Source organism: Quercus lobata, chromosome 8, assembly GCF_001633185.2.
Source record: "Quercus lobata isolate SW786 chromosome 8, ValleyOak3.0 Primary Assembly, whole genome shotgun sequence".
Classification (NCBI taxonomy): Eukaryota; Viridiplantae; Streptophyta; class Magnoliopsida; order Fagales; family Fagaceae; genus Quercus; species Quercus lobata.
In genome coordinates, this window is record NC_044911.1 from 21,395,218 (window position 1) to 21,408,236 (window position 13,019).

The 13,019-nt window shown below is 36.1% G+C and overlaps 1 protein-coding gene across 1 annotated transcript; it reads right to left on the reverse strand.

Moving 5' to 3' along the window:
• Positions 1-956: 956 nt before the first annotated feature.
• Positions 957-1,502, reverse strand: LOC115955356 (dirigent protein 23-like). Its single transcript, XM_031073464.1, has one exon. The coding sequence runs from the start codon at positions 1,500-1,502 to the stop codon at positions 957-959; it is 546 nt and encodes a 181-aa protein (XP_030929324.1).
• Between the last annotated feature and the right edge of the window lie 11,517 nt (positions 1,503-13,019).

Genomic DNA, 13,019 nt, shown 5'->3' on the forward strand with positions numbered 1-13,019 from the left:
ATTGTTTGGTCTGAAATTTTGTGACTTTATGGTTATTTTGTGTGTTGGTTTGTGATTTCAATTCGCTTCTTGTTATCAATATGATAGGGTAGAATACAATGTCTACTAACGTTGCACTGAAGGGAATTGCCAAGTAAGGTCCTTTTTAAAAAAATAAAAAGTAAAATTAAATCCTCAATTTTCATTTTTTATAACATTTTCTGTTGCAAATTCGCGTATAATTTATGGGCAACTTGATATAGTGTGAAAATATTTCTTCAAACTCTAACTTTTTAATCTGTTTTGTGTCATTTTTTTGTATTAAAATGTGCTTTTAACAAAAAGTAGAGAGGTGGGTTATGTAAACTTAATTGAGCAAAACTTAGGTGGGTAAATTGTCAAATATCAAACCACAAGTATATAACTCAAATTTGAGCTAAACCACATGTAGATAAATTGTAATTTGCCTATGAAATTTTAAACCCAAAGTCTTGTCTCAACCATGTGGGATCAATTTTGTACTGGATTTCCAAGACAAAATTCTCATAATTGTCTCCACCAACTCTTGTCTGTGTGCATTGGCTTTGATACCATGCACATTCAGCCTCAAAGTTACGTACACAAGTTTCAAGTCATGCTTGTGAAAAGTTATTGGTTTAGCTCAAGGAAATCGGAACAAAAAACGGTTTTTAATAAATCTCTCTTATTATTATATTTTGTAGGATAAGTTTGAGGGTGAGACAGTAAGAGCATCTCAAATGTCAATACTTGAAAAAAAAAATATATTAAAAACAAAAATAAAAGAAGAAGAATAAAATTACAAACCAAGGCAACTCCAACAAACTAGGACTTTGTCGTCCTGCTTTGCCTTTCTGTGCCAATTATTATAAAAGCATGCTTATTTCTTAGACTTCGTTTAATGGCCAACAGTAACTAGTCCATATCTTTATCTCTGTTGACCCCATAAACATTTTCAACTAGTGATGCTGCACAGTGACATTGAACCGGATAACCGAGTATTGGGTAGGAATGTCTAAGAAATATGTCTCAAAAGTAGCATACCCCCTAGCAAACCGGAATTTCCCAGTCCCAGCCACCACTGCAACCTCCGTACCAGGCACAAATTGCTGGCTAATACCTTGAATTTGTATGGTGCTTCCGTTGTACTCTTTATTTGTGAACACAATTGATATCATAACATGTGAATTCAACCCATCCAACCCAGCTGTCACGTACATGCCTTGGGCACGGCCAACTCCGGGCGACTTTGGATCTGCGGTTTCAGTGATATAGTCATCAGTGACAAATATGGTGCCGAATTGGGTGACTGTCCAAGCCTTGCCAGCAATTCCTGCAACTGGGATCACTGTGACATTGGGGTTGCCTACATCTGAGATGTCTTGCAAGTACATTGATAGCTTGGTTTCTTTAAGGTCAGAAGCTTTGGCTAAAAATGTGGCTGTGGCTAGGACCAGCACCAAGAATAAATTTGTAAGCATTTTCGGTACAAAGCTTGTTGCCATGGGTGGATGCTGGCTGATTTGGCAACCAAGAAGTACGTAATCTAGGACTAGGAATAGCTGGAATTTGTACTCCTTAATTATGGGTGGGTTTTGGTCTCTATTTATAACTAGGTGAGGGACAATCTTTTATTAATTTCTCAATGAGAACCCTATGAAAAATATGTCCTCAATGGGAACCAAATCTCTGACCGGATCTTTTTTCTTTTTTTTTTTGCTATTAAAAAAACGAAATGCAATAGTGTTAGTTATTTAGACCCCTAAAAACACAAATCGTTTAACCTCATTTAAAGCAAAGTTGTTACTTAGTTCAATTAAACAAATATCAATCATATCACCTAAAAAAATCTAAACAATCTAGTTTCAAGATAAAAAATCTAGGGAAGATTTAACCTAAACAATCTACAAAGCAACAAATTCACTAAATAAAAAGGAAGTGTTTATAATAGATTCAACTCTAAATCTAATACTACCTCTTATAGTACTTACTCACGTAACCCCAATTTAGGAGAATTAGATCTGAAACCTTAATCACTTAATGAGCTTAATAGGTTGATGAGCTTTAATTAAATTCTACAGAAATACATCTCAATTGGTCGAACCCGGCATATTTTGAATTTCCTAAACCTACAGCTTCCTTATTCTTGTATTTTGACTTGCAACACCTTAATCATTGTCTAATCATATCTATAGACTTAGAAATCTATATCTAGATAAGTTTGTGTTTACGGTTTATTAGTTGTTCTAAACTTTTAGAACCTAACAAATAGAATTCAAGGTTCTTTGGCTTTGTTTACTTGTTTTTCTGTTCATATTATCTAGACCTAATTAAATTAGATTCAGAACTATTAACTGGTTTGAATCTAATGGAAAAATATGGATAGGGATAGGGATAGGGATTTTTATCCGTGAATTAAAAGCCAGTGAACCTATACCTGACCCACTGAAACTTTGGGTCGAGTTGACCAACGGATCACATGAGTTTATACTTCTTTTTTTTATAGGTTTTTTTTTTTTTTTTTTAACATTTTTCATTGTTGCCCTCTTGGTTTTGTGACACTTTTTACCAAAACAAAATAAATAAATAAATAAAATATGTCAATTGGACTGGTACTTGGAAGAGCCTAAACTTCTTCTTTTTTTTGATAAACAGGAAGAGCCTAGACTTAACAGAAATAATATGGAATGTTAGATGTTCTTAATTTCTTAGTGTAAAGAAAATTACAATAAATTTTCTGAGTTCTCTTTCAAGGCAAGTGATCTCTTGACCGCTTTTATAACTAGGGTTGCTTTTTAATCGAATTTAGCACTAGAAGTAAAATGTATCAACTTTTAGCAAGTAGTATCGATTTTGTCATTTGCAAGAGATAATGTGAAAATTTTGATTGACACTGAAGTGTGTCATATATATTTAAAGAAATATATTTAAGTTATTTATAGAATAGTCATAGTTAGAAATTTTTAATTCTTTATAGAACCATTTTCATTGTAAACTAAAATTATATTAAAATACTATATTGTAAATGAAAATTTTGTCAAAATTATTCGACATCTTGAGGTGCGATTCTCAAGTACGAATATTTCTACTACTAGATCTACTATTACCATTGAGTATATAGGGGTGAAATTCATATTATTTATTTACTTATTTTTATTTATCTAATATGTTATCTGTTATATTTTATTTTTTAAGTTTTGTATATTTAGTTATCTTGTAAGTGATTCAACTTTTTATCATATTTTACATGAGCCATGTGCACCTAAGGAGATTTATAACATAATACAGACCATGACAACTATTTTTATTTTATTTTTCTTTTTTCCATTCTTTTGTGATGAAGAAGAGATATGTGAACTTAGATTGTGCACATTTTAAAATAAATAAATAAATAAAATAAGAATAAAATTATAAGTCAAGGTAGCTAGTACCCAAAAAAAAAGTACTTTGGCGTCGCCTCTTGGCTCCCAAATATTATTATGACAATGCTTATTTCTCAGAAATTGTTTAATGGCCAACATTAACTGGTGACTGGTCCATTTGTTATTTCTGTGGGACTGTCAACATTTTCGACTACTAATGTTGCAGAGTAACGTCGCACCGGATAATAGTGTATCGGTTAGGAATGTCCAAGTGCTCTTCTTTAAAAGTAGCATAGCCCCTAGCAAACTTGAATTTTCCAGTCCCGCCCAACACTGAAACCTCTGTACCAGCCATAAATTGCTTGCTAATACCTTGTATTTCTATGGCACTTCCTTTGTACTTGATGATGCACAAAAATCGTCAGTGAGTTAATCGTCCACACACGTGCCAATGGATGTACCTAAAAAATAAAAGAGAAGAACCAATCAAAGGGCACCGGTGGGGTATTAGCAAAAAACCCTCCGAAAGTTAAGTCAGTAATAAAAGACTCTCCAAGAACTCAAGAGTGCAAGAGTTAGAGAGGATTCACGTACCTCAAGAAGGGTAAGGTTTGTGGTTTATATAGTGGTAGAGAGCTGATCCAAATCCCTTGATACAAGGGAATTTCCTTGTAGAGAGAAGGGTCCAAAGATACTTAGGATCACCTTTCCATATATAAGAGATCTAATTGCGTGGTAGGGTCTTTGGTTATGATGTGCAAGTAATTTCCATATAAGGATATGTGAGTGGGCCTCACATAAGCCCCATGAAAACCCTAGGGGGACAGGTCATCAAGATCGGGGATTGCCTAATTTGTTGGCCCATGGGTCGATCATCCCTTTTGGGGTTGGTCATCCCTTTCCTTTTGGGATTGGTCATTGTCGATGCTCAGCCTCGATCAGAATGGAGCAACGGAAAAACAGCCGCCGTCGTGGCGGGCCTGCGTTCGACCACTCGTAATGGCGACAGCTCCCACTCGCGCGCGACCTCGTTGGAGGGCCCCTCTCAATAGTGATGGTGTGGTTTGTGTAGAGCTTCGGATGCTCTCTCTCTCTCTCTTTCGGTGGAGGAAGGTAGGTCTACCTTTCACATTATGGTAGGAATTTGGGCCAAATTTTAAGGGATTACAATAGATGAGTGGAGTCGCCACCAATCATTGGGTTTTTCTAAGGTGTGATTAGTCACCTGTTTCTGGTTGATTTTATTACCGATCCTAGGTTAAGAAAAAGGGCACTTTTCCTAATCTAATGTGAATGACAAAAAATCTTGATTCTTAGGTCCGGAAGTTTGATTATGTGTGGGGAAGGTGTTAGGCACCCCACAACGTATGTCTAAGGATAGTCCTTTGTTTTGATAAAATCTCAATTTTTGGAGATTGGCAATAAAAACATGATTTTGCCGTTGGCTTTCAAGGCTTTGCATACATGGGGGCTTTGAGGTTTGGCTTTTGAATGGGTGTTGTCCCAATCTATGCTTTCCTAAGGAATTCAAGCCGGGTGCCAAATTTCCACTGCTGGCAACACATCACCTTACTTTCGCAACGGAAATTAGGCATCGCTTTGCCTTAGGTGACACGGACTGTGATGATCACATCGGAAGGGGGGAACAGGTATATGTATACATACATCATGCACAATGCAAGCACACAGGGCAAGAAAGTAAATGCCTACATCCCTAGAGCATGGCCCAAAATTTAAGTGCAGGAAAGTAAATAGGGGTTACCATACTCTAGAGATGAGGACTAATGGTACATGGCATGATATACCTAATACAAACTATCTAGGGGAGAAAGGGAGGAAGAAGGAAGGGGTTTTAAAAGATTACATGACCAAAAGGGAGAAACTAAACTCCTAAACATACTGACTACAACCGGTCAGCTCACATCTACATGCTCGCACTCACACCCTTTTTGCTTACACCCTGGAGACCGTGCCCTAGCTCCAAGCGTCCTCACTTCATGTGTGTACATGCAAAGGCAAAGACAAAAAATCAGCAGACAAGCAATGGAAGGAAAAGGTGCAAAGAGTGTATGAAAGAGGCATAAAGCAGATAAGCATGATAGACATGGCAAGCAAAGAACAAGAAAGCAAGCAAACAAGCAAGAAAAGCGAGCGCAAACAAGCAAAAGGGCAAACAAACAAGAAAGCAAACAAAAGATGGTGTCCGCGAGGGACAAATATAGGTTTGGATCAGATGTCCATGACTTCATTGTGTTGAACCATGGACGATACACTAGCAACCAAGACTCATGCATGTATATGTAAGCAAGCGTGTAAAGATGCAAAGAAAGCCAACAAGTGGCACAAATAAGCATGGTAAGCATATCATCGCACAAAGCGGAAAAGGGAAAAGGTATGCACGAAGCAACCAGCATCATGGTGATGCATCCCAAATGGTTACATCCAAACAAGGCCTCGTGGGCATCAGACGTAAACACACAACCACAAACCCCCTAAGGGTGTCAAGCGTGGCAAAGCCTAGAACAAGAGAGGCTAACACAAGCATAAAGCATAGAAGCAAGCAAGCATGGACATGCAAATAGGGGCGATCCAAACCCTTTGATGTGGGCCAAGGTGTATGGACAATGACAAAGACCATAGGGTCTAGATTGGGTCCAAACCATTAGGCCAAAACACAAGAAAGAAAGATAAAGCGACAAAAGGCTACAATAGCACATGGCATGACAAACAAGGTCTAGGTCTAGGCACACAAACATGGCATAGAGCGCACAAGCATATGGAAAACTAGCATAATGCATGTAAAGCATAGATCCAAGCACACAAGCATGTCGAAACATAGATCGAGACATATAGGCATGTGAAAACATAGGTCTAGGAATAGGTATGGCTACACGTGTGTGAACATGTGAAAGCTTAACCTATAGACATGGTAGAACATGGATCCAAGCATATAGGCATTTACAAATGCGGATCTAAGCATGACACATGACAAAAAGCACATAAACACATAGATCCAAGGAAGGCGTAGCCAACGACATAATACAAGCATGTGAGCATGTAACCCTAATATTAACATAAAGAAAAAAGAGGAACAAAACAAAGGAAAGTGTGGCATAGAACCCTAAGCATGTAGATCTAAACATATAAGCATGTAAGGATGTAGATCTAAGCATAAAACATGGCACAAGACATAACAACCTAGAGATTTAAACTAGAAACACAAATAAAACAAGAAACATGCCAAGGAAAGCAATAGAACATGTTATGCAAGCAAAATAGCAAGATAAATGTTAGAAAAAGATTTAGAAGGTTAGGGGTGTGGATGATAGCTAGAAAAGCTACATCCACACCCCTAAACCCCAAATCCAAAGTGTAGGACCAAGGAAGGGAAGATTGGGTATAAGAACAATACCTTGCGTTTTTGGTGAAAAGAGAAGAATCAAGCAACTTTGATGTGTTTTTTTGGGGTGTTTTTGTGAGTTTTTTGGTGTTTCGAAGAGAGAAAAAATGTGTAAAGGACCCAGGCAGAGAGCAAAAAATCAAAAAAATGTGTTCTTCCTTGGTCTGAGAGGTGCCTGGGCTATTTATAGCCCCGACGCGTATTACGAGGTGACAAAGATCTTGACTTCCTGTTTCTGAAAAGGTATAGATCATGAAAATCCAACGGTTGGATCAAAAGTTACGGCTCTCGGCAGTTCGTGGTGCATCGATCGGTGAGTCATCCCGATTTTCGTGATATCTAGGCCATTCTAACTCTAATTTTACCCATGAGCAGTCGTTGGAGCAAGAATTTGATAATCTTCGCAATGGTGTTGGTTCCAACCCGTTTTGATAGCCGGATCAAAATTAGGGTTTTTGGGCCCACCCAGGATCGACTTCGGGTCAAAGTTGTCAAAAGTCTCTGAGAAGCTCGGGTTTGATGTAACACTGTGAAAAATGTTGTTTCGTGAGAGTTTTGACCTCGTTTGACCTTCGGTCAAACCTAGGGTTGACTAGGGCCATTTTGGTTATTTTGGCTGAAAAAGGCACTTTGGGTGCTCCAATGTTTAAACGGGTTGCGCCACGTTATTCTGGATGTTCTCACGGCCCTATGGAGAAAAAATAATATTTTCGGATTATTCGGGGTTCAGGATGCAAATCGAGGGTTGACAAAATATGTTATCAACAGTCATCCCTTTTATGGTCAATCATCCCTTTCGAGGTTGGTCATCCCTTTTGGGGTCAGTCATCCCTTTTGGGCACCCCCATATTGAACAGTCAAAAATTATCCTCATTAGTACTCTTCATTAGTGAACTCTATTATTTTTGAAACTCGTGAATCCAACCCTTCGACCCCGTTCTCACATACATGCCTTTGGCACGGCCAAATTCAGCTAAGTTCTGACCTAGGGTTATGGTGATATAGGGTCCTCAGTGACAATGACGATGTCAGATTTAGGGACATTCCAAGCCTTGCCAGCAATATGTGCAATTGGGATCACATTGTCGTTGAAGTCGCACTTTTTTGGGGTGTCTAGAAAGTACAAGGATATTGTTGGGGTTTCTTCAAGTTCGGTAGCTTTGGCTAAGAGCATTAGCATCCAATATCTTCAAACCATTCTATTTTACTATCTTCAAACCATCCAATAACATACCATTTCACAATACACCAAACATTCCAATTTTTATTTTAAAATACAACACATTAAAATAATATAAATTATACAATAAAATAATAAAAAAAAATCTATCTCTCTTCTCTCTCTAATTTCTATCACCGCCTCTCTGTCACTCTCTCAACAACAAAACAACTTAGTCAACACCACACAACCACCATACCCACCTCTACCTACTGCCCACCAAAATCTCACTAGAACCAAAAACCCAAATTAATAAATAAACAAAAAAACAAAACAAAACCCAGAAAATACACACCATAAACTCAACAAACCCATTAAAAAAACCAAACAACCCAGTCACCACCACTGCCCACCAAAATCCCACCGGAACCAAAAACCCAAATTTAAAGGAGGAAAAAAAAACCCAGCAAATACTCACCAAAAACCCAGCCACAAACCTAGCAAACCTATACCAAAAACCCAGTTAGCACCATGCCAACCCAAACCAACCAATCCGAATCCAACCAATCTAAATCTAAAATCCAACCCATTCAAACCTAAAAGACAAAAAACTCCATAGTTGTGACCACACCGATCTCCACCATTGCATGACTCAACCAATGAAAACCCACCCACCTCTGCCACCACCCATGCCGATCTCTATAACACATACACCCACACTCATCAAACCCACTGCCGCAGCAACCATCCTCCACCGAAACACAGCAAATTGGTGGTGATCAGACCGATCTTTGCTTCTTTGTTCTGTCAACTTGGAGGCCCAATTGATCTCAACCAACCCACTACCCACGTCAGACCAAGCACACCCACGCCATGTCAATTGCAACCTAGCAAACCACACGCCGGACCAAGCACACCCACTACCCAAGTTGGACCAAGCAAACCCATGCTGATCTTAACCAACCACAAGCCAATTGCAACCAACTACACCCATGCCAGACCCATGCTAGAAAAAACCAAGCACTGAGAGAGAGAGAGAGAGAGAGAGAGAGAGAGAGAGAGAGAGAGAGAGAGAGAGAGAGAGAGAGAGAGAGAGAGAGAGAGAGAGAATAAAAGAAGAGGGAAGTGAGATCAAAGGGAGAATGGAAGACAAAGAGACAGAGAGTGTGAGGAGCAGAGAGAAAAAATAATAATTTAATATTATACTAGTTACTAAAGTATTGTCATATAAGTAAGATGGTATTGTAGCACTATTGTAAAAAATTTTACAATTAGAAAACCAGGTAATGAGCTTGTTTTGTGCTTTGATGCAAAAATTCCCTAACATATAACATTGGCAAGACCCAGTGCCAATGCTCTAAGTATGTGGCAGTGGCTAGAACCAATACCAAAAATAAATTTGTTAAACTTTTTTGGTACAAAGTTCGTTTCCATGTATGGATGCAGACTAATTATGCAACAAATTAAGAAGTATGTAATTAAGACCTAGGAATATAGCTAGAATAACTTTATGAGTTTGTAGTGTACTCCCAGATGGGGTTTTAGTCACTATTTATTACTAGGTGAGGGACATTTTTTTTAAGCCCAATTGGTTCTTGATTCCAAATAATAGTTTGAGAGGTACTATGTCCACAACATTTTTACAACATTTTCACAACAAATCATATGTGGTTGATTGTTATTGGTTCAAATTTGAACTTAACATTAAGATTACTTTTTTGCCCCAACAATAACAACCTGCCACTTAAGATTTGTTGTAAAAATGTTGTGGACATATCATTTCTCAATAGTTTTCAGTGTTTAAACACTGAAAATTGTTATTCCAAAAAAAAAAAAAAACACATTTGATAGCATTTTTTTTAGGAGTGTTTGAATTACGTTGCCCATTTTAAGGTATTTAAACACTGAATTTAGAAAGCTCTTCATATCAATTTTCAAGTATCAAACAACATCAGTCAATGGCACAATCGTTAATATTTTTAAAAACATGGAAACCACGGATTTGACAGTACCCAACCAATTTTCTCTCTCTCCAGACTTTTCTTTTTTCTTTTTCTCTCTCTTGCACACTATTTTCTTTGTTCTTCTTCTTTTTTCCTCTTCTTCTTCTTTCTTTCTTTCTTTTTCCTTTCCTCTCGCTTGCACGCTGCCACTCTCTCTTTTTCTTCTCTTTATTTTTTTACTTTTTTTTTTCTCTCTCTCTCTTGCACACTATCTTCTTCTTCTTTCTTCTTCTTTTTATTATTTTTATTATTCCTAAATATCCTAGTCGATGGGTTCATGTTTCGGTCTTCTTCTTCTTTTTTTTTTTTTTAAAATAATATCCTAGTTGATGGGTTTTTGTTTTTGGGTCTTCTCTTATTTTCTTTTTTCCTAGGTTTAGATGACCAGTTTTCTCCTTGTAATTTTTTTTTCTTTTGCTTCTTCCTTGTCTGGAGAATGGACTTCCTTCTTTCTTTTCTTTTGCTTCTTTATTCTTTGATTCATTAATACAATTTTTGCCTAAACTAAAAAAATTAGCAATTTGGCTTTGATTCAGTTGGGTTTGCATTGATTCAGTGAATTGTTCAAGCTTGGACTTGCGGATGAGAGAGATGGGACGAAGAGCAAAGAAAGAGAATAAATAAACAAATAAATAAATTTTACTGTTTGTGTCAGAAAAGTTACATTTTTTCTAAAATAATCTACGCATACCAATCACACAATTATGTTTTTTCACTTTTTAAAAATATGTTACTAGAAATATGGTACTAAATGTTAGAATTATGGTTAAGTGATTAAACTCACCATTTCATAACAGCTTAAACTTTTGGGATAATCGATAATTTAACATAGTATCAAAGCAAGAGATATTGAGTTTGATCCTTGTCTTCACTCTAACTTCCATTTAAAATGTTAAATTCCCACTTGTTGGACCCCCACTTACTAAGGGGAAGTTTTGGGACAATCAGTAATTTAACACTAAACACATTTTTGCATTATGAGTACTTTAACGTGTTTTCACAACACTTTTCAAACTACAATTTTCACATCATTTTGAACAACAATACTTGAAATCTGCTGCCAAACTAGCCGGATATAAGAGCTTTTACTTTTCAAAACGAACACATGCAAACACGTCTATATGTACAAATGTATCATGTATGTATTATGTGTGTGAATTATTTATTGATAGTAGAGTTTGGCCCTAAGTTGAAAATGTTGGTTCTTACCCCTTTTACCTTGCTTATTTGTCTAGCAAAGCGTCAGAAGCTTAAAAGAAAGATGCTTGTTGTTCAACTTGAAAGAAATGAAATCTGAGGCCAATAGTGCTGCTGTATTTGCCTATTTGAATTGACATATATATATATATATATATATATATATATATATATTTATATATATTGTGGTGATGGCCATATTACGGATCTCTCATAAAGGAACCAGTTTGGATTTCGAACTTTAGGTAGCAACTAGCGAAAAGAGGAGCGACAAGCTCTTGACGATAATGGTAATACTGATACACAGTATGTGCAAAAAAATTCAAACATGTAATTGAGTATATTATTCAAGTTCATCAGAATAATTACTCGGGTCAACAATATTATGCCATAAATATAAATAGGTTTATATCTTTATTGTTGATCCACCAGCAAAGGCGGAGGCTGAGGTTAAGGCATCTCAAATGTCAATGCTTGAAAAAAAAAATCTCTTTTATATCTCTACCTCTCTGTTCTAATTATTATTATGAAAATGCTAATTTAATTTACTGGTGGATGTGGATTTCCATTAGCTCAACTGGTAAAATTTTTGAGGTCATATAAGAGATCTGGGGTTCAATCCCCACCTATACTAAAAACTTATTAATGTCTTAGTCTGATAATAAAGAACTATCATTAGAAGTGGACGTCATAGGTTGAAATTCTCTCCAAAAAAAAAAAATACTAGTGGATAAAACCATTCACTTCTACATCTTGAGGTGTTTGGAACGAAACATGCACAAGATGTTGAGACTATTTGAAATTGCTAATGCCAGTACCTCTAAATGAATTAGACTGAATTTTCCATGTGATACAATGAGAGAAGAAGACAATAAAAATTATAATAAAAAAAAAAAGAATTAAAATATTCATGTAATTGTGTGAGTACTTAATGTGATTGGTTAATAAATGAAAAGTCACACGTTGAATACTAATGAAAAAAATAAGTAGTTAATATAACATGTGGTTTTTATCATTATTATTAATACCATTCCATTTCAACTGGAACAGCCGAAAATTTTCATACCAGACCTTAAACAAGTACGAATCACCCTCTTGCTCCACCTTGTACCAAATTTCTGTTCACTCCGGCCTGTTTAGGTGCATTTCGGCTGGTATTGATAAATGCATACAACTTTAACATTTTCAACTTTTAGAAAGTGTTACCTGAAGAAAGCCACCATCGCAAGTCACCCACTTCATCGTTAGCCTCAACAGCATGCCCCCTTCTTTTATTCTACATTCTGTACTCTCCTTCTTTTTAACTTTTACTGTTGCCCGTCCTCTTTCTTTTACCCTCCAGCTTTGGTATTTTGACTTTTGTGCCCCAATTTTTAATTTTGTGAACCACTCCACGTGACTAGCATTGTAATTTAAAAGGAGAGTTAAAAGCTTGCTGCCTTTGTGTCTTCTTCAGCCCCTCCACGTGTTACTTACTTTTTTAAAAAAAATAAATAAATATTATTGTTATTATATTCTAAAAAAGTTGTTATGGTTATAAATTTATTATAATAATAACTATTAATATTGGATATGAGATTGGAATATTAGGTGAATTAGGGGCTTATAATTTTAAGATTCATGACAATTAAAATATGTGTTTGACCTAGAATATATATATATATATATATATCTTCAAAAAGTAAATTGGTATTTATGAGTATAGAAATATTTTATTTCAATAAACAAACTAAAACGGAGTTCAAAATGATATTTTTAACATTGGTTTTTACTATACATTTTATCTCACACAACCTTGCACATGCATAAATATGTATATTTATAAATGTATCTCTATATATTAAGAGAATTCAAAAAATTAGTTATTGTCTTTTTGACTTACAAAAATACCCTTAAATTTA